The sequence below is a fragment of the Loxodonta africana genome, chromosome 6 (assembly GCF_030014295.1).
Source record: "Loxodonta africana isolate mLoxAfr1 chromosome 6, mLoxAfr1.hap2, whole genome shotgun sequence".
NCBI classification, from domain to species: domain Eukaryota; kingdom Metazoa; phylum Chordata; class Mammalia; order Proboscidea; family Elephantidae; genus Loxodonta; species Loxodonta africana.
The window spans coordinates 460,933-487,913 of record NC_087347.1 but is presented as its reverse complement, the minus strand read 5'-3'; the positions used below and the strand labels follow the sequence as shown (position 1 = coordinate 487,913).

Below are 26,981 nucleotides of genomic sequence, written 5' to 3'. Positions count from 1 at the left end.
CACGATGATTCTCATAAAAAGGAGAATCCAAATTCAGTGAAAACAGAATACAAAACAAAATAACAAAGTTTAAACAAGTGAGGGTATATTGTGGATTGAATTGTGTCCCCCCAAAATATGTGTTGAATTCCTAACCCTAGTACCTGTGGGTAGGGTGCGGTTTGAAAATAGGTGTTTCTTTTGCTATGTCAATGAGGTCACACTAGTGTAGGGTGGCCCTAAACCTAATCACTTCTGAGTAATTAAAAAAGCAAAATACACACAGAGACACATACATGGGAAGACAGACCCCAAAGAAGACCATGGAATACCAAAGAATGCCAAGGACCACCAGCAGACAACAGAAACTTGTAGAGAGGCCCATAGAACTGTGAAAAATAAATTCCTGTATTTTAAAGACACTCCCTCGTCTGTCAGTTTATCATACCATGGTGGCTTGCTTGTTACTGTGATGCTGGAAGCTATGCTACCAGTATTTCAAATACCAGTAGGGTCCCTCATGGTAGACAGATTTCAGCAGAGCTTTCAGTCTAAGATATACTACTAAGAAGGACCTGGTGATCTACTTCTGAAAAAAATTGACCAGTGAAAATCTTATGGATAGCAGTGGAACATTGATATTTGCCAGAAGATGAGCCCCTCAAGTTGGAAAAACCTGTCTCATTGCTGTTATGTTGATTCTGACTCATAGCAACCTTATAGGACAAAGTAGAACTGCCCCATAGTGTTTCCAAGGAATGCCTGGTGGATTTGAACTGCCAAACCTTTTGGTTAGCAGCCAAACTCTTAACCACTATGCCACCAGGGTTTCCTCAAGTTGGAAGTCACACAAAATACAACTGGTTAAGAGCTGCCCCCTCCATGTAGAGTCAACCTTAATGACGTGGTTGGAATAAAGCTTTCTGGACCTTCATTTGCTGATGTGGCATCACTCAAAATCAGAAGAAACAGTTGCAAACATCCATTAATAATTGAAAGGTAGAATGTACAGAGTATGATTCTAGGAAAATTGGAAGTTGTCAAAAATGAAATGGAACACTTGAAGATCGATATCCTAGGCATTAGTGAGCTACAATGGACTAGTACCAGCCATCTGACAATTATATGGCCTACTATGCCAGGAATGACAAAAAGAACATTTTGAGATCTATCTTGAAGTATAATGGTGTCAACGATAGGAAAATAGCCATACGCCTACATGGAAAACTAGTTAATACAACTATTACTCAAATTTACACACCAACCACTAAGGGCAAAGATGAATAAATTGAAGATTTTTACCAACTTCTGCAGTCTGAAATTGATCAAACATGTAGACAAGATGCACTGATAATTACTGGTGAGTGGAATGCAAAAGTTGAATACAAAGAGGGATCAGTAACTGGAAAATATAGCCTTGGTGATAGAAATGATGCCAGAAATCGCATGATACGATTTTGCAAGACAAATGAACTATTCATTGGAAATACCTTTTTCAACAATATAAATGGCAACTATACACGTGAACATTGCTAGATGGAATACACAGAAATCAAACCAGCTATATCTGTGGAAAGAGATAATGGAGAGCTCAATATCATCAGTCAGAACAAGGCCATGGGTCAAGTGCTGCACAGACCATCAGCTGCTCACATGCAAGTTCAAGTTGAAGCTGAAGAAAATTAAAAGAAGTCCATGAGAGCCAAAGTACAACCTTTAGAACATCCCACCTGAATTTAGAGACCACCTCAAGAATAGCATTGAACACTAATGAGTGTGGACCAGTCTAGTTGTAGGATGACATTAAGGACATACATGAAAAAAAAAAAACAGACAAACAAAAACTCTTGCCATTGAGTCAATTCTGCCTCAAAGCAATCCTACAGAACAGAGTAGAACTGCCCCATAGGATTTCCAAGGAGCGCCTGGTGAATTTGAACTGCGACCTTTTGGTTAGTAGCCGAGATCTTAACCATCGGGCCATCAAAGGTCATTAAAAATACAGGAAAGAAAGAAAAGACTAAAATGGATGTCAGAAGAGACTCTGAAACTTACTTTTGAACATAGCTGAAGTGAATGGAAGAAATGATAAAGTAAAAGACCTGAACAGAAGATTTCAAAGGGCGGCTCAGGAAGACAATGTAGTATAAAGAAATGTACAGAGACCTGGAGTTAGAAAACCAAAAGGGAAAGATAACCTTGGCATTTCTCATGCTGAAAGAACTGAAGAAAAAATTCAAGCCTCAAGTTGCAATATTGAAGGATTCTATGGGCAAAAAAACTGAATGACACAGGAAGCATCAAAAGAAGATGGAAGGAATATAGAGTCACTGTACAAAAAGAACTGGTAGGCATTCAACCATTTCAGGAGGTAGCAGATGATCAAAAGCCTACGGTATTCAAGGAAGAAGCCCAAGCAGCACTGAAGGCATTGGTGAAAAACAAGGCTCCAGGAATTGACGGAATACCAATTGAGATGTTTTAACAAAGGGATGCAGGGCTGGAAGTGCTCACTTGTCTATGCCAAGAAATTTGGAAGACAGCTACCTGGCCACCTGACTGGAAGAGATCCATATTTGTACCTGTTCAAAAGAAAGAAGATCCAACAGAATGTGGAAATTATTGAACAATATCATTAATATCACACATACGTAAAATTTTACTGAAGATCATTCGAGAGTGGGAGCAGCACTACATCCACAGGGAACTGCCAGAAATTCAAGCCAGATTCAGAAGAGAACTTGGAATGAGGGATATAATTGCTGATGTCAGATGAATCTAGGCTGAAAGTTGAGCATACCAGAAAGATGTTTGCCTGTGTTTTATTGACTATGCAAAGGCATATGTGGATCATAACAAGTTATGGATAACATTGTGAAGAATGGGAATTGCAGAACACCTAATTGTGCTCTTGGGGAACCTGTACATAGACCAAGAGGCAGCTGTTGGAACAGAATAAGGGTATACTGTGTGGCTTAAAATCAGGAAAGGTGTGGATCAGGGTTGTATCCTTTCACCATGCTTATTCAGTCTGTATGCTGAGTGAATAATCTGAGAAGCTGTACTATATGAAGAAGAAGGGGGCATCAGGATTGGAGGAAGGCTCATTAACAACTTGCATTATGCAGATGACACAACCTTGCTTGCTGAAACTGAAGAGGACTTGAAGCAGTTACTGATGAAGATCAAATACTTCAGCCTTCAGTATGGATTACACCTCAACATAAAGAAAACAAAAATCCTCAAAACTGGACCAATAAGCAACTTCATGATCAATGAAGAAAAGATTGAAGTTGTCAAAGATTTCATTTTACTTGGATCCACAATCAACACTCATGGAAGCAGCAGTCAAGAAATCAAATGACATATTATATCGGCCAAATCTGTTGCAAATGACCTCTTTAAAGTGTTGAAAAGCAAAGACGTCACCTTGAGGACTAAGGTGCACCTGACCCCAAAGCAAAAAAAACCCAAACCCGATGCCACTGAGTCAATTCCAACTGATAGCAACCCTATATGACAGAGTAGAACTGCCCCCAAGGGTTTCCAACGAGCTGCTGATGTATTTGAACTGCTGATCTTTTGGTTAACAGCCAAGCTCTTAACAAATCTGTCTTGGCAAGAGTACAACCAGAATGTTCCTTAGAAGTGAGGATGTTGAGACTTTCTCTCAAGTATTTTGGACATGTTATCAGGAGGGGTTTTTCCCAGGAGAAGGACACCATGCTTGATAAAGTGGGGGGTCAGTGAAAAGAGGAAGACCCTCAATGAGATGAACTGACACAGTGGCTGCACCAATGGGCTCAAACAGAGCAATAATTGTGAGGACGGTGCAGTACCGGGCAGTGTTTCATTCTGTTGTATATGGGGTTGCTATGAGTTGGAACAAACTCCAGGGCACCTAACAACAACACTTGTGGTATTTCTCTTATGACACTATGTATCCAAGAAAGGGTGGAGAATCTGTGAGGCAGGTCTGTGGGATCCTCTCCCCACAAAGTCTTGCCAAAGTTCAACAGGTAAACCACAAAAATGAAGGTGGCCCTGTTCCCCCCTAACCATCTCCACCCAAAGTCCACCCAGAGGCAGCCCTAATGCCGACATTGCAACTCTCCCCTGTGAGGACCACAGTGGGGCATACGTTGATGAAGTGGGTGCCAGGGCTGATGTTAAGCAAATGAACACAAGAAATCTCCACTGAGATTCTCAGTCTCGGGGGAATGAACAAGACTTGTCTTTTTGCTTTAAAATATTCACAATTCTGTAAAACTAAACAGCTTGTGACTAAATGCATTGAAGACACTCCAGTAACAATATTCTAATGGAAATTTTAACAGTATAAACTTCTTTATGCTCCTGGTTCAAAGTTCGATCTGAAAATGAAATCAAAGGTCCAGAATGGAAAACAAATCTGATAAACTGTGCATTAGCTTTGTCTGTCATTTTCAGAGGTCATAGGTGAAGAGGTCAGGACGCTAAAATCCTTCCGGCTTAAATGAAGAGCAGCAGTTAATTACTCTAAAATATGCGGATGTACTTGTCGACCATTTTACTGCCAGCAGGATTCTATACCACTTCTTAACATAAATGAAACAAGGAAAGGGCGTCTACATTTGAGTGGTATTCTCATGTTACTGACTTTTTGGAAGTCAAAAGACCTGGATTTTGGGCCAGTTTCATCACTAATAAATTGACCGTGGGCGAGTAACTTAAACAAATTTGATCCCAACCTCCCCTCTCCTTTTTTACGAAGACCTTTTTATGAAGACGGTGAGTGCTTTGTACTGAATTACGAGGTCTTCTCTAGCTCTAATCTATTTATATGTATGTGACTTTGGGGAATGCTATTCAAATAATCACATACATGTTTGTTTAATCAACATTGCAAAAAAACAAATAAATTATTCAACTTGATCAAAGGAATGCACATTTCTAAACTACAATCAAGTGTAACTTGGTTTCTAGTCATTTCTACAATACAAAGTATCCTATCACAGCAATGTCACATTGCAGATAGTGTCTAAGACTAAGTGGAAGCTGAATAACTGTGCATTTTTTTAAGGCCTGTCAGGTAGCAATTTCGATTGGACGTAGAAATAACAGTTGAACTTGTAGGCTGAGCTGAAAGGAGACACGTCCTCCAGTTGTGCCTAGTCACCATCTCCTCCCACAGCAGGAGAGTGAACCTCATGCACCAGGAGGCTCAGCAAGCTCAGACAGGAGTGTCTGTGCCCAGTGCCCAGGTGATGCAGATGGAGAGAAGCCAGGCCTGAATGCTGCTCTATTTTTACTTTCTTTTGTTGATGCTTGTTCTAGTCATCTAGCACTGCTGTAACAGAAATACCACGTTTATTCTCTCATGGTGTAGTAGGCTAGAAGTCCAAATTCAGGGCGTCAGCTCCAGGGGAAGGCATTCTCTCTCTGTCAGCTCTGGAGGAAAGTCCTTGTCATCAATCTTCTCCAAAACTAGGAGCTTCTATGCACAGGAACCCAGGGTGCACAGGGCGCACTCTGCTCCCGGCACTGTTTTCTTGGTAGTATGAGGCCCTCAACTCTCTGCTTGCTTCCCTTTCCTTTTATTTCTTCTAAGATAAAAGGTGGTGCAGGACACACCCCAGGAAATCTCCCTTTACATTGGATCAGGGATGTGACCTGAGCAAGGGTGTTACATCCCACCCTAATCCTCTTTAACCACAGGCAGAAATTATGATTTATAACCCAAATGAAAATCACAAAATGGACTGGGAATCATGGCCTAACCAAGTTGACACATATTTTGGGGGGACACAATTCAATCCATGACAATACTCATGTCAATTAGAGTGGGAACACAAACAGGATTAGAATGCCAATAGGGCATAGTGAGGAGCTTGGCAAGATCACTCCCCCGCAAAAATGATAAACCTAGACAAAATTGTCAGAAACAACTTTCAGGGTCCTAGAAGTCAACCAAAGGCATAAAATAAATTCAGAAACATTTATTCACGAAAAACTGTGGAACCTCATGCAAGAACAATAGAAGTCTACAGTGTTCCTATATGGAGTTGCTCCACACCCTACCCCATCTCACTCACAGTCCTACATGTGGTCCTGCTGAAAACCAGAAGCCACACAGCCAAGGGGGCTGTGATCATCTTCAAGGCTATTTATAATTACGCAGTACATTTTCTTTATCCTTGGTCTCAGAGGGAAGTGGTCCCCGAATCCTCCACAGGCTGTGAGTGGCTGACCGAGCTTCAGCCAGGTCCCATAACTCTGACCCAATATGTGCTCTATGGCCCCAGCAGGGCTTACCTCCTGATCGGTGTCCCTGTGGGTTCAAAGTCCTACTCTGGGTCTATGAAGAAGAAACTCCAGGCTGAAGCCAGGGAGCCTGTATTTCAACACTTTACAAGGCACCTTGAGTGGTGTTTTATTCACCCTAAGATTTGGGCACTGGATCATAGCAGGAATAGGCTTGCACCGATCACAAAAAGCAGTCAGATCCTGAGAGCCACCTCTTTCCCCTCCCCCACATGAGGGAGTCTGAGATCTCAATTCTGTAATTTGAGAAATAGTTATGACATGCAGGAATATAGGCAGATGATATGGAAACCGTGGTTTATGCAGATGATGAAGGAGTGTTAAATGTATGTAATGTGGCTATTAAAAAATGTTCCTAAAGAAGACTACAGAAGCTGTCAAATATGGTTTTTATGTTGTGTTGTAGTCAGCATACCAAAAACAAACTAAACCCAGTGCCGTCAAGTCGATTCGGACTCATAGCAACCCTATAGGACAGAATAGAACTGCTCCATAGAGTTTCCAAGGAGCGCCTGGTGGATTCGAACTGCGAACCCGTTGGTTAGCAGCCGTAGCACTTAACCACTACACCACCAGAGTTTTCGAAGTCAGTAGGTATTATGAAAATAATCCCATTGAAAGTACATTTTAGATATACGTTACATGCGTCGGGAAATTGACGATTCAACAAACTATGTTAACTGAAGAGGGAAAATCTAAAGACATTCTGAAAGGTTGTATACTCTGCAATGGATTTCTTAATTGTCTACTGTTATCTACTGTGAATTTGACAGTGTATTTATGAAACTGATTGTTTTTCAGCTTAATACTGATGAAATGCATTGTTATCTCAATTCATTTATTCAAGAAGAAAAGAGTAATAGTTTACAAATTATTGTTTGCTTTCTGTTGTGGTTTCAAAGCTTGGAGTTATCCTTTGAAATGGCCACACCAACACTCAAGTCCAAACTTGAGTGTCAGCAAGTAGGAAAGCGCAATATTTCAAAGGCCGAGATTATGTAATTTTATTTCACTACTTTGACAAAATCTGGTTTACCCACCAATTACCTCTGACATGTCATAATGTCCAGAAGACCAGGCATGATTGGGATGAAACATGAGCTCCATCATTAAAATGGTCATATCCAACCCTCAATTAGATTCTGCTATGGAAAAATCAATAGGAAGCTAACATTGGAATCTGCTTTGGGGGCTGTACGTGGTCTCCATTCTGACCATTTTATGTGCCCACGTTGTTGACTTCCTTTCCATTCGTTCATAAAGGTTGGTAAGCATTGTATAAGATGGCACCATGCCACAGAAATGTTGAACAGATGGGAAGGACAACATTAAATGTGAAGCTAATTTGAAAACTACCCTTTCCATTTGCTGAAGGGATATATGTCTTCTTGGGTAACCTTAGTTCACTCCCTTCTATAAATTCTGTCTATGCCATTCTCTAAACATCTATGCTAGATATTGGCATCAGTTGTTAATTTCTGAGAAAACTGTCACTCAGAACAGGCTCCAATAAAAACCCTTGAGTAAGAAACACTTTGAATTTACTGTTTAGACTAAAAAACACATACATCGAAATAATGAATATTCATGTAATATTTATTAGAGGAGCTCAAACTTCACAGCCTGTAGTAGCTGCAACATGCTGTTAATCAGAGTAATGATTCTGAGAATATCAGTTTTCTGTCTGTAATTGAGCCAACTGAGGTTGTGTTATACCTAAGCTCACTCAGTGAATTAGAGCAAGACTTGGAAGGAGAACAAATTCATACCTGAGAATTCTCAGAAGAGTTTCTCTGGGGAGAATACAATCCATATTACACATTTGCAGGCAAAGGAGTTGAAAATGTACAAATCCAGTAAGAAATATTTATAATGGCATCATGTAAACCATATTTTTAAAATACACTTATTAAAAAGGTAGGTGGAAACATTGCTAAATACATTTGTATACACAGCTTTGTGAGGATGCTTCAAGCTTAGTTTGAAAGTCCGTTAAGAATCAGCTTGCAATGCCCACAAGAACTTATTAATAAGGTATTCAGCATGCTTCCAGGGCTATGTCAAGAATTCTTCCTCATTGAGGACAGTCCTTGGAGCAGCGATTTTGTCCCCCCAGGTGATGCTCCAGGTGAGAGGAAAACAGCCGGCCTGGTATAGACTAGCTCTGTCCAATGGAATTTTCCGTAATGGTGGAATTGTCCTATGTCCGCACCATGCACTATGGTAGCCACTCCCAATCCTACAAAACAAGGCTCTACTTGCCCTCCCAAGCTTCACCAAAGGGCAGCATCACCTGTGGGGCTGATTAAAGGCTGGCTGGGCTGTGCTTCAAAGAGGCTCTTGATCTTTCGTGCATAAGCAGGGACTGGACATTGTTGAATCATGACCTAACGCTGTTATTCTGAGAGAGGCAAACGTTTGTTTGCCTGGTCTATTTATTCTTTAGCAAGACAAACCATCAGAAGAATTGAATCAGTTTTTTGTCCATCAAAACAGAGTGTGATGGTTAAGGCTGTGAGTCAACTTGGCTGGGCCATGATTCTCAGTGGTTTGGCAGTCATGATGTAGTTTGGCAGCTATGTAATGATGTAATTGCCTCCATAATGAGATCTGATATAGCACAATTACTTCCATGATGAGATCTGTTATGGACAGCCAATCAGCTGAAAGAGAGTTTCTTTGGGGGTATGGCCTTCATCCAACTTTTTGGCAAAGCTCCCTGCTTTTGCTTGCCCTGGATCTTCATCTGACCTCTGGTTCTTGGGACTTGAGCTAGCAGCTTACCTGCCAATCTTGCGTTCATCAGCCTCTGCAGCCTGTAAGCCAGGGGACAACCATCTTACCTGCCAGTTTTGGGTTTCCTCAGCCTCCAGATCCTGTGAACCAGCAGCCTGCCATCTACCTGCTGATGGGATTTGTCAGCCTCCACAGCCTGTGAGCTGGAGGCCTGCTGTTTGACCTGCTGATCTTGGGTTTGCCAGCCCCTGCAGCTATGTGAGACAGGAGAAGCCTTCATCCTGACCCAAAGACTCAGGACTTTCCAGTCTCTATAATCTCGTGAGCCATTTCCTTGATATAAATCTCTCTTTATATATATTATTATATATTATTATTGTTGTTAGCTGCTGTCAAGTTGGTTCTGATTCACAGTGACCTTGTGTACAACAGAACGAAACACTGACCAGTCCTGAACCATCTTCACAATCCTTGTTATGCTTGAGCCAATTGTTGCAGCCACTGTGTCAATCCATCTCCTGAAGGTCTTCCTCTTTTTCGCTGACCCCCTACCTCACCAAGCGTGATGTCCTTCTCCAGGGACTGATCCCTCCTGATAACATGTCCAAAGTATGTGAGACATAGTCTTGCCATCCTTGCTTCTAAGGAGCATTCTGGCTGTACCTCCTCCAAGACAGATTTGTTCATTCCTTTGGCAATCCATGGTGTATTCAATATTCTTCATCAATACCACAACTCGAGTCTCACAAGTTTTCCACCTTTGATAGTGTGCAGTCTTACCACTTTTCTATCACATTTTAGTGGAAAATATTTGAGTTTTCCTTCTCTGACAGGTTTCCACCTTACACAAATTCCAGCTTTCACAGGCGGCATAGCTTCCAACATCACAGCAACACAGAAGCCACCATAGTACAACAAACTGACAGATGTGTGGGGTTCGCAGGTTTTACTATATAATAAAGAATATTAACATTTTCTGTGCTACTATACTCTGCTTGGCATATCTTGTATTTAGATAAACAAGAAATGCAAATAATTGATGAGCAGAGTATCTCCAAAATAATGATCTTAGTGATATTTTAAGCCATATTATATTTTCTGGACAACAATTTTAAACTAATACCATATCAAAATACATAAAATTACTTACAAGTATCTAGAGGGCAAAAAAATACCACTATCAAATAAACTATGATATGATAATTCTTCTTCAAACCTAAGTTTAAAAACTTTAAAATGAGTGTTTTGTTTTTGTTTTCTCCCCAGAGGATAGCTGTTTATTTGGAACTTGGAACACTGGCCAATCCATAAATAGTATAAATGAGAGCTTTAAAATATGTTCTACATCGTGTATAAGAGAAAGACGCTTGCTATTTGAAGATCTTGCTATTGTTTGTACAAAAATACATATTCATTTACAAGTGGTAGAAACTGTTTTGCACTTAGAGCAAGTGTTAATTAGCCAGAATCTAGCAAAATATGCTTCAGAATTTGTCAAAATTAAATATCTATTCTTCGACTAAATGTGTTTCTAAAGCCATGCCGGGCATTTTACTGAGAAAATAAAGATGTCTTGAGTCAGCGATTCTGTTAAACAAAAATAACTACAGCCATTACATTTCACTCTAAATTCTAAACAAACTCTTGCAATGCAGGAAAATGGGGAGAAACAGAAATAACTTTCCTCTTCCTGAAGGGGAAGGGGGCTGGGGGAAGAGAGAGCTCTGCCCTGAAAAGTCTCATTTGTTCCCTCTTTCTTAAGCCTCTGATCAGTGGTTGTTGAGGTCTGGACTGGAGGACACCCAGGTCTCTGGGCATCTCCCCAGGCTCTAGTCCCATGGAAGGATTTTCCTGTCACCTTGTTTCTGGCCAAACTCCTCTTTGCTAGAGATAATTAGAAGTGGTTGGCTGCTGTTCTTCTTCCCCTTCCCTTCCTCCTCCTTTCTTCCTCTCCTTCCTCTCCCTCTCCTTTATCCTCTGTTTTAGTCAAAAGTCAACAGAATACTCCACTTAAATTTGTTTTGAGGATAGTTGTGGTTTCTTAGTGGTCCTGCAAACACTTTCATGGAAATCCACAATCCCCCCTTTTTCTCTGACTGCTCCCCTTCCATCCCTGGGGAGTTGTTAGGGGGTCCTCCTTATCTAGGATGGGATGTGTTGTCTACTCCCCCTAGCCTTTGTACAGTGAGTGACCCCCCCCAACCCACCACAGTGGTCTCATGGAAGAGAGAGGGGTCAGTGGTGCCAGTAGCTCCAGCCCTGTTGATTCTTGGAGACTGCTATATTTTCTGTTCTGTATTTTGTTGTTGTTGTTACTAGGTGCTGTCAAGTTGCTTCGAACCCTCCATTCTCCAAGGTTCCATCGCTTACTCCTGCAGAGGAGCAGGTGAGCCACCAGGAGGCTGGCGGAAATCATTCAGGTGACAGAAGAAAAAAAAAATCAGCCTTATCCAGCCACCCCTGCCTGAGTAGGCACCCGGGTGTCCCAAAGACGGGGGATTGGAAGTGCTGTCAGGGCTTGGCTGTAGTCAGGGGTCCACGGCGCTGCCTCTGGGCTCCTCCTCTGTCCTGCTAAAGCCTCATCCAGGAACTTCGCCCATACTACGTCTTAGTGGTTAGACACCTCCCCATTTACACAGCTTTGAAATGAGTCATTTAGGGCTGTAGTCACTTTTCTACACTAGACATTATGCCGTGGAAAATCGACTGCTTCTATAGTTTATGCAGCAGTATTGTAGTCTGTCCCTTCAGGCCTGCACTCTGCCCAGGTCTGAGGAGGACCACTGGGGGCTAGGGCATCTGCTGGCCACAGACTCCCCACACTATGCCCAGCACTCATGGGGGCAGCTCGCACACGGGGAGTGTTAGTAGGACAGGAAAGCTGCACGGCATGGTAACAGAAGAGTGGCTGATAGAGGCACAGAAGGTTTGCTGTGGGGGAAATCCGTGTACAGTGTGTGCATTATTCTCATTCAGGAGCCCTTCTGTCCTACAAACACACGCTTGGCCTGGCGGGATGTGGCAGCTGTGATAAATAATGCCAGATAGGAAAATGTCAAGATGAGGCAGGAGGCTCAATTTGCTGTTTGCCCCCTAAGGGAAAAATAACACCAAAACAAAGCTGAACATCACATTATTCTCCCCTTGGCAGAACTAATCTGTGGCAGGAACTGGTGTGTGAGTTGAGAAGGGCTGGTTTCTCATTAGAAACTGTCCATATAAACTGGCTAATTTTTTTCCAAAAACCGATTGTCTTTTCTGTTTGATGTAGTGGAAATGTCTTCAACACAAGTCCACTTTCATCTTTAAGTAATAAACCACTAAGTCAGGAATAAAACCCAGGAGTGGCAGCCACTTCTCAGGGACATGCAGGAGCTTCCTGAAGAATGGGAGGTTGATGGGGCGTGAACGTACTTTGGAGTACTGAGATCTGTCGCCACCTCAGCTGGGCAGTGAGGACAGTGCTCGCGCAGACTAGGAGCAGGTCCAAAAACCAAACCAAACTAGTAGCAAGGCATTAAAAGGTGACTGGACCCACTCAAGGGCCCTGGGTGGTCCAAACAGTTAAGGTGCTCAGCTGCTAACAAAAGGTTGGCAGTTTGAGTCTACCCAGAGGTACCTCAAAAGACAGGCCTGATATTCTTCTTCCAAAAAAATCAGCCATTGAGAATTCTATGGAGAGGAGGTGGGGCCAAGGTGGTGGAGAAGTCAGACACTTTCGGTGAACGCTCTTGCAACAAAGATGCAAAAAAACAAGTTAAACGATTGCACTTATGACAAGCCAGAAGCCCTGAACATCAAAGGCAAAGTTAGAAAACAGGCTGAGAGGCCAGGGAGAGACGGTTCAGAAGTGGAGAGGAGCTGCCGAACCTGAATGGCCAGGATCCCTCAGGCACCATTCCTGGGAGTGGCTGCGGCGGACTAGCGGTAGCTCTTGGCTGCAGTTTCCTCAGGGAGAAACAGCCAGCTGCACAGCCTACTTATACCTCTAGAACCAGAGAAGAACTGCACTCTCAGCAAAAGCTAAATACTTGGATATATTTTACTATGCCACCAGCCTCCAACCTGGCTTCACTGGCTGTTGATTTCCCTGGGCTTGAGATGGGTCCTGTTGCGCGTCCTGAGCCATTCTCCACACCTTGGAGAAGGAATAAATTCACAATTGGGGAAAGGACAATCTACTAGCTCCACTAACCAGGGGAGCTCAGGACAGAAGCGGCTCCTGTCCAGGCATAAATGGTCCTTGGACTTTGAATACCTTTCCCCCCTGCATGGGCCTGTGTGGGCCTATTTCAGGAGAATAAGCCCTTGTTGGCAGACTGCAATTGTTTCTGCTGTGCGGTGGAGAGGTGGGTGTTTGATGCTTGACACTGCTTTGCCTATTAAATAAGGTCCTTCACCTATAAGCCTCAGGGGACTAAGGGCTGGTGGCTCCACTCAGGTCACCCAGCCACCCATGATGGCGGTCCAAGGATAACTGGTACCTCCCAGTCCTTACAATCAAAAGCATTGGGTACCCAAGGTATGTCTGCAGAACCCACCCACCTGTGTGCTCTAGGGAACAGGGATGTGCTCTCCTCACAGATACTTGGGGGATGGTCATCAGCCCCTGCCTTGTTCAAAGTATGACCTCCTACTGTAATCCAGACACTGGTACCTACACCAATCACCCCACCCCTCTAAGACTGTAGGACAAAGCCTATACCACACACTTGATAACCAACTACCTGGACACCTGAGCTGAATCCATACAAGAAAAGTGAATGGACTTCTAGACTCTTATACCTGGTAACAGCTGTAGCCATCTGGTGACAGGACGTTAGAGCTTCAAAGGCAAAAGTAATCAAGCTAGCTCACTCAAGCAACCTATTTGGACATATCAAAACAAAGCAAAGCAAGAAGCTAGGATACAGTAAGCAAACATAAAATAAACTAATACAATAACTTATAGATGGCTCAGAGACAACAATCAATATCAAATCACATAAAGAAGCAGACCATGATTGCCACAACAAGCTCTCAAAACAAAGAATCAAAGGATCTTCTGGATGAAGGTGCCTTCCTGGAATTACCAGATGCAGAATACAAAAGATTGATATATAGAACTCTTCAAGACATCAGAAACGAGATCAGGAAGGAGACCAGGCAATATGCAGAATGAGCCAAGGAACACACAGATAAAGCAGTTGAAGAAGTTAAAAAGGTCATTCAAGAACGTAATGAAAAATTTAATAAGCTGCAAGAATCCACAGAGAGACAGCAATCAGAAATTCAGAAGATTAACAATAAAACAATCAGAAATTCAGAAAATTAACAATAAAATTACAGAATTAGACAACTCAGAAAGTCAGAGGAGCAGAATTGAGCAAGTGGAAGGCAGAATTAGAGAGACTGAAGATGAAGCAATTGGCACCAACACATTTGAAGAGAATTCTATGGAGCACAGTGCTACTCTGACACACACGAGGTTGCCATGAGCTGGGGTTGACTCAGCAGTAACTGGTATGGTCATTTAAACTGGAATAGTTGGAGCAAACAAACAAAAAAAGCAAACATATACCCTTTTGTTACACGTACTGCAGAGATTTTAGAAACTGAATAAAAATGAGAGACATCGCTAAAGTCCCCAGGTCCAACATCTCTCTCTCCTTTTCCTGCTGTAACCATCATGAATGCCACTGCAATGTTTTCAAAACACAGCACAGCTGTATGTGTTGCTCAGTGCTGCATCAACTAATACGTTCTCACAGTGGTTGTGTCCCCCAAAATATGGCTAACTTGGCTAGGCCGTGATTCCCAGCACTGTGTGGTTGTACTCCATTTTGTGATCTTATGTAATTATCCTTCACTCTGTCATGTGTTGTAAATCCTAGCCTCTATGCCTGTGGGTTTTTGTTTGTTTTTTTTTAATGCCTGTGGTTATGGTCCCCTTTGGGAGTGATCTGCCTGTTATGTTAATGAGGCAGGATTAGTTCATGTTAATGAGAATTAGGGTGGGATACAACACCCTTACTCAGGTCACAGCCCTGATCCTATGTAAGGGGAATTTTCCTGGGGTGTAGCCTGTATCACCCTTCATCTTACAAAAGATAAAAGGAGAGAGAATTAAGCAGAGAGAGGGGGACCTTACTACCACCAAGAAAGAAGAACCTGGAGTGGTGCACATCCTTTGGACAGGGTCCCTGCTCTGAGAACCTCCTAGACCCAGGGGCAAATTGATGCCAAGACACATGGAGATCTCCAAGGAACACCAGCCCACAGTTGTTGAAAGGAGATAAGGACATTTCTCCAGAGCTGATGGAGAGAGAAAGCCTTCCTCTAGAGCTGGTGCCCTGAATTCAGATTTCTGGGCTCCTAAACTGTGAGAGAATAAATTTCTGTTTGCTAAAACAATTCACTTGTGGTATTTCTGTTGTAGCAGCACTAGATAACTAAGACGGTGTCCTCTTTCGACTGTATTTTCCTGTTTATGTTGGGAAGACATTCAAAAAATTTAAAGCTGCAAATAATCCAGTAATTCTATTGAAATCTGTTCAGAGAATCTATGGGTACATAATTCTTAAAGGCCAAGTGTCTATTAAATGGAACACTGGTTTTATATTGAAACTTAAGAGTTACTTTAATTAATTTCTTTTTTATTTGTCTCTAATCTATTTTCCCAGAATGTTGGTTGACAGATGTATTTATTACATAAAGAACTCACACAAAGGGAAACATCCACCAGAATTCTAAGTCTTCAAGGAGTCCTCAAAAACAGCTCATACCTTGAATTCACAGTTGCGTGTGTGACCTTTAAATTAGAGTTCTAAAGGATTCATAATAAGAATAGCACAGCTCCAATTACTATTGCAGGAAGGCACGATTACCTGGGGGACACAGATGCTTCTCATGGATGCCAGAGGACAGGCAGGTGAGCGCCAGGCAAAGCCGTCATGCTGTCCCTCTGTGGTGAGCCCATGCATGGTGACAACTTGGCAGAGGTGCACCTCCTGATATCATCACACTGTCTCCCTGTGGTGATCCCACAAGTGGTGGTGACACCTGTGCACAGGCGCACCTCCTGATGTCATCATGCTGTCTCACCGTGGTGAGCCTATGTATGGTGATACATGGGTACAGGTGCACCTTCTGATGTCATCATACTGTCCCAATGTGGTGATCCCATGTGTGGTAACACCTGAGCACAGGTTCACCACCTGATGTCACTATGCTGTCCCACTGTGGTGATCCAATGTGTAGTGATATATGGGCAGAGGTGCACCTCCTGATGCAGATGGAGGCAGAGAGTGCATCGAAGGGCCACTTTGCAGAGAAACTTCCTCTCTAACAGTCAGAAGTCATCCTCAAAGTAGATGCTCCAAAGGATTCACTAAATCTATTCACTCTGTTCCAACTACTGGCTGATACAGGCTAGTCCCTCTGGCTGTCTCTAGGGAAACAGAGGGCCAGAAGAGTAAGAAGATGCAACATTTAAGGCGACAAAAGCGGGGAGTAGAGCAAGGACCAGGGAAGTGGAAGGACGAGTGGGAGAGGGGTGTCTGAGGACTTGGTCCCATCCAAACCCCTCCTCTCCGAGCTCTCCTTGCCCCATCCATATCATGGTGGCAGTCCTGGAATTCTGAGGGGTGCTGACAGTAGCCCCCATTGTGTGGTCCAAGCCAAGTGTCTCACCAAGGCATCTCCTCCCTCCCACAGTGGGGGAATCTGAGGGGGACACTCCATGGAGAGGCTAGCTATGTCCTTCCATAGGCCCTCCCACCAGAGCTAACCAACTAACAAGCTTACCCTTGTGGTGGAGGTGGTAAAGCCAGCCAGTGCCTTTAGTGAGCTGAAGACACAAGCTAAGTTCCAAGAGGATTCGTGAAAGAGAGTACTGATTCATCGAAGAGATGAGTCACTGAGTTGCCTTCTAGATTTCCTGTTTGGTTTTGCACTAATAACTGGAGTTTGATTGTTCGTATAGTTCCCTGCATCCTGACAACTCAGACAGAGGACATCAGGTATCAACTGATTGCAATATGGTACCCTGGCCTACATAAAATCCACACTAACCTTTTATTTTATTTTACATTAATAAAGAATGATGGCTTTCCCACATGACAATACTTCTACAAGCTTGTTCTTTTCAACATTCATTCCTAAACAACCAACTATAAACACCCCTTAGTTTGTAAGTAACTGCTTCTTTACATTCTCTTTTGTATTAAGCCCACACCCCATCCACAAACTGAGCATTTTAAGCTGTTGATGGAGCTAAACAAGGTTAAACGAAGGTATTTAGGTTACTTTAAGAATTATGTAACTAGAGATAGGTACTAAATCGTGTAAGTTTTAAAAGTCAAAAAAGTTAAGCAAACAAAAATAATTTGCCCCAAAGGAGCACTGCCATGTGACAGTTTACTGACTGGCCAGCACATAAGATCACTGAATCCTAGAGAAGTCTCCACCCGAGAATCACTGGCTGTGCTCACGGAATAGAGCATGTGCTCCTTATGGTGCCTTTGCAAGCTCTTGTGGGAACACTTGCATTTCTGGACATGCTTGCTATTCACTGGGAGATGGTTCAAATGTTGTCTTTCAGGAACCTCAGATTTTAGCAGGAGGAATGGAAAGAATAACTTCGTGTGTGTATGTAAAATAATGCAGACAATGCCAAACCCCTACACTCTTGTACAAAACACAATCTAGATTTTACACAACGCTATCTATACTTTTAATGGGAATGATAGGTTTTTTCATTCAATTTTTCTAGTATGTTTAAAATTATTTCTTTTTGAGATGTTTGCTGGGAGCACTGGTGGTTCACTGGTAGCATTTGAATTGTTCATGTGAAAGACATGAATGATATACCCCACGTGCAGCCACCACCAGTCTGTTAGTGAAGGTTTGAATGTTGCTATGATGCTGAACAGGTTTCATTGGAGCTTCCAGACTAAGGCAGACTAGGAAGAAAGGTCTGGAAATCTACTTCCAAAAACCACCCAATGAAAATCTTATGGATCACAGTGGTCTGATTTGCAATTATGGGGATGGCATAGGACCAGCAGTGTTCCACTCCATTGTGCATGGGGTCACCAGGAGTCCAGCCAATCTGATAACAGCTAACAACAACAACAGATGTTTACAAAATCAAGTATGTGCCATATGCAAGAAAACCCTTGTCAAGTATCCCTGGAGTTTTTTTTCTCCCCTCCACACAAAGCCTTAGATCTGATAGGGACACTGCCACAGGCCAGGCCCCAGAGACTGCTCTGCTCTCAGGGAACTTACCGAGATGCTCTCCTCCTGCCGATACTGCTTCCAGTTCCTGCCGCTGTCACTGAACATCAGCAGGTAGCTGGTCACCCAGTCAGAGCTGCCGTACCCGCCCTGTGTGGCCACAGCTGTGACCTCCATCCTCTCTCCAAGGTCAATCTGCAGCCACTGGTACTTGTTTGACACAAGTGGAGTCCAGCCCCCTGCTCCTTTTGGGGTGAAAGAAATAGGAAGAAAATGAGAAAGAGGAGGAAATATTAAAATTGGTTTTAAAGGATGTGAAACAGATGTAAGAACGCATGCCTACATTGCTTCTAAGAAAATAATATTTCCAAAATCTAGAATAAATAGCCCGACAATTATAAAAAATAGAAGCATGAATCATGCATAAAAATATGGAACCTGTGTTCTCCTAGGTCATGTGGCCTGCTGACTCTGGGCTCTGGTGTCCACTGAAGGGCCTAGACGCTTGGTGAGATGGGGAACCCCCCCACTGAGGCCATCTGCCCCCGGGACCAGTGATCTCACTGGCCCTTGTACTTGGCTGGTCACCATCTCACCTTTCAAGACCTTTGCTGGATGTGAGCACTCCCTGGGGGTGTAAATGGTTACCATGCTTGGCTGCTAACCAAACGTTGGAAGTTTTGAGCTTCCCCAGAGATACCTCAGAAGAAAGTCCTAATAATCTACTTCCGAAAAATCAACGATTGAAAACTCTGTGGAGCACGGTTCTACTCCGACACTCGTGGGGTTGCTACAAGTCAGAATCAACTCAATGGCAACTGGTTTTACACAACCACACTGCGGGGGTGGAGGAGGGGAATTCCGGGAAGGAAGAACTAGCCTAAGTAAAGGTGGAAACAGTATCCTGACTAAAAAATAAAATAAAAACTGTATGGAAATGCTGTAATATATTTATTTTTTATTTCCTAGCTCTGTCCACTGAGACAGCCTAGAAGCAACAATATCCCAATAAACAATGAGCACATCCAGCATCCAGATAATGGTTTCTAATCACCATTTTCCAATAAAATAGCCCATGACTCCTAAAAGAAGTGACTGATTCCAGGGCTGAGGCATTGAAAATACAATTAGCCTAGAACATCATAATACCTTACAGGGAGTAAGGAAGTGCTAAAAACAAACAAACAAAAACAAAAAGTGGGGCTTCTTAAAAGAACACAGTCCCCAACCTGAAGGAGCTCCTAATGGCCAAAGTTGGAACAATTGGTGAAACAACATCTTAAAAAAATGGATTTTATCTCATGGGCTAACAGAAGTTTTCTTGAGTTCTTGCTGATACAAGTAAATAAATAATCAAATAAACAGCACATGGAGAAGCTCTTCCTCACAGGAGAATTCCAGTCAATAAATGTAGAAGGAGGAGGGACAGAGAGTCACTCACAGGCAAACACCACATTAATGAGTGTCGAAGACAAGATCCATCAAAGAACGCTAACATTACTAAGTAAAAGTTTGAGGAGAAACAGTATTTGCATGTCTCTACATGTCTCCCCAAAGAGGCTTATCACCTTCCCAGAGAAAGAGGGTCACTAAAAGCAGAGAAACTGGCAAGGACCACATCAGTGTCATGGGTTATAGGACACAGCACACATTCTGCACCCTGATCAGATGCCCTAGGAAGACATAGCTCCATGTCTATAACCTTGCTCCAACATGAGAGAACACCGTGCAAACCCACAGTGAGGACCACAAGACAGATACTGAGCAATACTCCTTACAGAGTGGCAAGGTAACCGAAGACCGGAGAAGAGGGAGGAAACATATCAGACTGGAGGGGACTGAGGAGAAATAATGATTAAATATGCAATGTGGAATTCGGGAGTGGACCCTGGAGCAGAAAAAGAGCATGAATGGAAAAAAGGATGGGCCTTGAATAAGCTCTGCTGTGTACTCAGTACTACTGTCCAAGTGTTGAAGTCCTGACACTGGCCTTCATACCACACCAGTGTTGAAGTCCTGACATTGGCCTTCATACCTTACCAGTATTGAAGTCCCGACATTGGCCTTCGTACCCTGGCTGTGTAAGACGTGAAAGTTGGTGTCGTGAAATGAGCTCCTGAATGTGGCCTTTTGCCTTTGGGAAAACAGCTTGAGAGCTTTTTCCCTAAGCCCTGAGGAGTTACCTTTGCCCTAGTCTTCTACCCGAGATGGTTTGTTACTTTTGTCCAGGTTGATTGACATTTCCTGAGTAAGCTATAAACAACCTGGTTGTGGTACTTTTTGTCTGGTTCTGAGCTGCAGCCTGCCCTGTGATTGGTCTATTTTATGCACCTTGCAGGGATTGGTCAATAGGCTATACAAATGAGAGGAGTTGCACCCTGGCAGCTCCTACTATGTAAATTAAGTGTCTGTGGCCTACCAAAAGGGAATTGGTCAGTTCATCACTCTGGTGGGAGTGCAATGCCTTGAAATTTATGAGGAGTTTGTATGTTTATAGACATGGTCAACCTCACAGAGGTTGGGCAGACAGAAAGAAGCAAAAGAGAAGCAGCAGGAAAAAGCAGAGAGACAAAGGAGGCAAGGAACCTCCTAAAAGAGCTGTAACACTGGTACTGAAGATAGTGAAAGGCCCAGAAGGGGTCCAGTGGCAGAGCCAGCAGTGACAGATCTTGGCAAGGCCAAGAGGAGCCTGTCCTCAGGGGGGTGAGAGGAGGCCTGGATGGCTGAGACCAGCTGAGAGAGCCGCCCTGCACTGGAGAAGGGAGAGACTTTGCCTACATGCTTCCTGATCCCAATCCTGAGTTGCAGCCTGTTGATCCTGAGCCCAAGTCGTACCCTGTTCCTTGATAAACCACTTAACTGTAAGTATGGGCTATGGGTTGTGTGTGGCCATTGCAACAGATTATCGAACCTAGAGAGTGCCATGGGAGAGATGACTGGGGTCAGAACTGGTAAAAAGGTTGGAGAGTGAGGTCTGTCTAATCTCCGCCTCAAAGGGCTCAGCCTTGGGCTAATCTTGATTCCCATTATCCCCCCGAAGTTAGACAAGTTTTGACACTATTACCACTTCTACATCTTTACAATTGGTCAGTACTAATTGGTGGCATAGTGGTTAAGTGCTACGGCTGCTAACCAAAAGGTCGGCAGTTCAAATAAGCCAGGTGCTCCTTGGAAACTCTATGGGGCAGTTCTACCCTGTCCTATAGGGTCGCTATGAGTCAGAATCGACTCGATGGCACTGGATTTACTGTACCAGTGTTGAAGTCCTGCCGTTGGCCTTCATACCATGGTTGTGTAAGATGCCAAGTCAGTCAGTACTACTGTACCAGTGTAAACATCCTCATGTTGGCCTTCACACTGTGGCTGTGGAAGATGTTAACTTAGGGAAGCGGGGTGAGGGATACCAGGGACTCTGTACTGTTTTCGCATCTACTGAATAAGTCTAAAATTAATTGAGAATAAAAAGTTAAATAAGTACCAAGTCGTAAGGGAGAGAAACATTGAGAACATGGCTCTGGGTGTTATTAGGAAAGTTTAGCCATCCACCATCACCAAAGACAACAGGTGAGCAAGTCTGAAAGTCACCCTGGTGTGAGGAAACAAGCACGCCCGAGGCTGTACCAGAGATAAGGCTCAGGGCTGACAGAGTGTTGGGTTTCTTGAGTGTTGTGTGGAAACATAGCAAGGTCCTTTTAAGACAGTGAGCGAAGGCCCTGAGATCGGAGGGTACCTGTTTGAGAAATAGCGAAGAGACTGGTGTGGGTAGAGGAGAAGCAAGTAAAAGAGAAATAGACTTATTATAAGGGAGGTAATAGGGGGTTGAGTGTGAAACGTAGAGACTTAGTAAGACAGAGAACAGAAGGGCCCCTAAATCTACAAACAAAGGAACAAGAAATGGGCCAGGGCACAGAAACAAAGCCATTCCCCAGAACAATGGGGAAGTGTATCTAAAAATAGCCCAAAAACATCTTTAAAGTTGCCTTTCAGAAGCAGTTGGAGAAAACTAGGCCCAGGGACATGCGCAGAACATCCACTTGTGACCCCTGTGTGATCTTCCACCGGGGGCAGTGAGGGGCTACGGCCCCAGCTGGGGAATCAAACGGGGGGAGCGGAAGACTGCGCAGGCACGACACCCTGTAATAAGTCCTGCTCCGAATCCGAGAGGCCTCCAGGACAGGAGCCATCTTGGAAAGCTGCTGCCGTGCACACCTTAGTTAACATATCCCCACCTGTGTCTATGAATAAACATGAATATTTTCCCGCCCAAGAACTTTTAAAAACTCGGGCCTGTCTTTTGTTCTGTGAGATGGGGCTATGTGTTGCTCTAGGCCTCCTCGTCTCCATTTGCAAGCCTCTTCAATAAAGCTTTGCTCCTGTGGAAAACTGTGTGCCTTACCTGTTCATTTTTAACCAGTGAGAGGCAAGAGCCTTATTCCGGTTACACCTTGTTTTTAAAAGTGGGGGAAATAGTGGTCTTATCACAGTAAAATACCCTGTTATCTGTAAATTGCTATACTAAGAAGATATCGTCTCTGAGGTATTTTTGCTAATTTGGTTTTCTAACCATCAGCGTGGGGTCCAGTGGTAGCTGCCCTAGTCAAAACTTCTCATCAGTGAGGCCCGAGCCTCATAAAATCACTTCTGTGCTGTCCTCCCTGCTCAAAACCAAAAAACCTAACTGATTCTGCTCATAGTGACCCTATAGGACAGAGTAGAACTGCCCCATAGAGTTTCCAAGGAGCGCCTGGTGGATTCAAACTGCTGACCTTTTGGTTAGCAGCCATAGCACTAAACCCCTATGCCACCAGGGTTTCCCCTCCTTGCTCAGCTACCCCCAAATCATTGTCCCTGCTCCTCCTCTCCTTCCCCAACTGAGACTCAGCCAGTCCGTAAAGCAGGACACCCCCTGGTGTGTGAGATTTTACTAGGTCCCTAATAAACATAATGAGCGATTTCCCTTACACACAAAGACCGTGATGATCAGCACTCACTGTCTTTACAAAGGATAAAGATGTTCCCAGTGCTGTGGGCCAACAAAGAGGGTAGCTCTCAGAGCATGTGCTCAGCTTTGCATTTCTTAAAAAATTCCTACACTTGGTCACAAGCCCAGTAGTTCTTTCATCTGTTGCCACTGTTTTAATCTGCAGGGGTCTGAAGAAATTGCTAAAATTGTGTCATGTGTTTTTTCTATTCATTAAGGAATGAGGTTCTCCATAATGTGCTCAGGATTCTACTAGATATTTCCACACTTGGGTCTTAAGTCTAAAATAAGAGCCTTGGTGTTGCAGTACTCGGCTGCTAACAAGTTCAGCCATTTGAACCCACCAGCCACTTCATGGGAGATGGATGTGGCAGTCTGCTTCTGCAAAGATTTACAGCCTTAGAAACCTTATGGGGAAGTTCTACTCTGTCTATATAGATAGGGTTGCTGTGAGTCAGAATTGACTCGGCAGCTACTTTTTTTTATAATAAGTCCAAAATATCTTACTGAAAGACATGTTTACCGAAATATCTTACTTTTTAAAACTGTCTAGGAGAACATACTTCTCATTCCTTTTTACAGATAAGAAAAGAGATTTAGAGACAAAGTCAGCTTGCCCAATATCCTAGTTAGTGGCAGGTAGTTAGTGGTTGTGCTATTTTTTAAAGAAAAACCTTAAAGTTAATTTAAGCATATTGTTTTTTTTTCTTTTTACTTTTTACCCCACTCCCAAACTATACTCCTACTATTCGTGATGCTACATTTCATCCCAAGAATATATTGAAATATTTTATCAGTTACCCACTGCTCTGTTTTTTTTCTCTGGTTATGAGTAATATGGCCGGACTATCTTTATAAAGTGTGAGCTCCTTTGTAGCATGAGCTGTGTGCGCCCAACCTCCCAAGAGTTGGGTTCTGACCAGGCCTGCACATACAGCTCCTGGGGGCAGTTAGAGGGATCCTCACAGCCTGCCCCAGCTGTAGCCCCCAGGGTCTAATTAAGGATTTCTTCCCACCCACCAGAGCCACCTCTCTGGACTCCTATGTGGAAGGTGGGAGTTGGGCATTTAGGTGTCAACTTTGTCAGGAGGCGATTTCATGGGGGCCTTCTGTCAGATTTAAGGTGCAGAGGGCAGAAAGCTGGCCAAGGTGCAAAGGCAAGTTAAGGAAGCTCCCCAGTAAACAGAGACGCCTCCATGGGCATCTACATTTCACACAAACAAATGGCTTCACTGAGATTGACACAAAGGAAGTTCCCCCTGAGATAACTGCACTGTTTCAAACGTAAATCATCTGGATTTGCCTTTTTCCTCCTCACCGAATTGCTTCTTAATTCACAGCAGACCCATTAAAACTCCCAGGGAGAAGGGAGAAAGGGCGTCTAAGAAGGCGGGAGCCTCTGGCAGTCCCTGCACCTGTGTTTTGGAGAGTTTCTGTCTTTGGGTTTACTATTCATTCTCTCTCTGAGATGTAAATGGCTCTCGCTCTGAAGAATTCTGTTAAAAACTCCACCCACCTTGCTGGAGGGGTGGTTTCCTGCAGCTTAGCTTTCTTAGTAGGGACAAAAGCAGCCAACTCTGTAGGCTTGAGCTGTGCTTTCTCACGGTTTACAGTTGGGTTTTTGTTGGTTTTACTTTTTACCACTCTAATGGGAGAAAAAACCAAAAGAACAGAAAAGAGAAAAGCCAATTCTCCCTCAGCCAGGATCCCAGCCACCTGAGTGCCCAAGGCAGGCAAGCCTTTCTCATCTGAAAGTGTGTGCCTGAGAAAGAGCACCAGCTCAGAGTTCTGAGGACGTCCCCTAATTAACGTGGCCACAACCAGCTGTAAAGGGGCACTCGTGGCCTGGTCGTTCTCCCGGAGCCCAGGTGATGTGGGTCATTGGGACGACATCAGGGGTCATAACCTTGGGACAAAGAAAGAGCCTTGTGGGCCCCAAGTGCTCAGGGACACATCTTCGCCAGGTAGTGTGCTAGTCACCCACCATGGCAGCTCTTCTGGCCTGCAGTGAACACACACCTGAGGGGTCTACATGTCACCCATGTTCTTCCAGGCACACGGATGGCAGGACGTCTAATCCAACCCACATTTATGAGATCCCCGAGGTGAATCTCCTCTTAGCTCTTATTGTCCAAGTGCAATATGTACTTTTTGCTTGTAACAGTATATAGACAACACTATAATATGATTTCAATAATTGTTTGCATTAGGAATAGAACATGAACAACCCTGCAGTCTAGTGGGCAGCTCAGAAATAAGGCAAAGTCTCCTTTATAACTGACTAGCATGTCTGATTGTGTTTATGTTACACAGAGCCTGTGGTGACCTGCCACTGAACAAATCATATTTCCTAATACAGAAGGCTACCACCCATCTGTCAGTTTGTCGTACTGTGCTGGCTTGCCTGTTGCTGCGATGCTGGAAGCTATGCCACCGGTATTTCAAATATCAGAAGAGTCCCCCATGATGATGCCCTGATACTGTCATCCCACCATGCTCACCCTGCTGCTCCAGAGTGTGTTGGGCTTCTCTCTGGGACAGTGTGCCCCTCCTTGAACACCCTAAGAGAACCCCGGATGGTCTGATTTAGGAGATTGTGACCCATTTGGAGCTGGCCTCACAAGGACACATCAACTGGGCCCTGAGGTATAAAGACAATAGCTAGGACAACCTTGGAAAACATCTTCTAGGGAAGCTTTCACATAAACAAATCATAAACAGAGCACAAGAACTTTCCACTCTTATCTTTCCTATTAGCATTTAGTGGCTAGAAGATATGTTGGACCAATGAAGACCCTCCTGACTGTCGTCACTGAAACATATACAATGATTGTAAAAAAAAGACAATTCCAAAAATAGGATTATGGTCATTAGGCAGTTTCTAGCCAATATATGAAAAGACAAAGCTTTCAATGGTTTTGCCCGTTTGTAATGTTAGTATGGATGGTTCTGTAACATTCCTTGGACTTGGGCAGACAGGGCTCTGGCAACGTGCTTATCCGTTTTTCCATTCTTGACTATTGTGTAATATTCCTTGGATTCGGGCTGACATGGCTGTGGCAGCATGCTTGTCCATTTCTCACTTTCGCCTTTTTGAATATATGTCTAATAAAACTTTCTTTTTGCTTTACTAAACTTTGTGATGTTTTTACCCTAGAACATGACTTACCAGAGGGGTCATGGAGCCCCCTCTGTGGGGACTTAGGTTGGGGTTGGAACTTCAGGGCACAGAGACCCCTGTGCCTCTTGTTTCCTCTTCAAACTCTCTTTGTCGTTTGGAGGGTTTTCTAGTCTACAGATTAGAGAGATTAAAAAATAATACTGGCTCCAACTTGCTCATGTCCCCTTCCACACCTCCTGTATGTCAGATCTGGAAGGTGCCTTTGTGCTCACTCTCTGAATGGCCACCATCCTCTAACCCATGTGTCCTCAGGGCCTCCTTCTTGTGAAGAAACTTGGTGAGTGTGGGGTGAGGGGTCATTTCCATGAATACTCCAGTTGTCACCCAGCCTACATAAATGATATTTATGGGCACCACTGATGTCATGAAGAAATGCCTATCCCATTGCCCATTATGAAAGCTCAGGTAAGAAACTTTGCTATCAGCAGCCAACACGTTATTATAAACAGACAAAATCCATGCATACTCACAGACCCGGGAGCCCTCAAACACCTCCGTGTAAAGTGTGTGCTGTGGCCACTGCAGGGGGGCCTCTCTGATTGGAGGCAGAGCCTGTCCCCCAAGCTCCCAGGAGGTACTTCC

General features: G+C 43.7%; 1 protein-coding gene across 5 annotated transcripts in view; it reads right to left on the bottom strand.

Moving 5' to 3' along the window:
• The window catches only part of LOC100661670 (contactin-associated protein-like 4), a 162,058-nt gene that overhangs the window by 114,857 nt on the left and 20,220 nt on the right, over positions 1–26,981 (bottom strand). For 4 of the 5 annotated variants that reach the window (XM_064286340.1, XM_064286344.1, XM_064286343.1 and 1 more), the window contains exon 2: positions 18,289–18,482. In XM_064286340.1, the coding sequence (XP_064142410.1) occupies positions 18,289–18,482 (194 nt within the window). The remainder of the gene's footprint in view (positions 1–18,288; positions 18,483–26,981) is intronic. The other variant, XM_064286341.1, reaches the window with a different exon arrangement.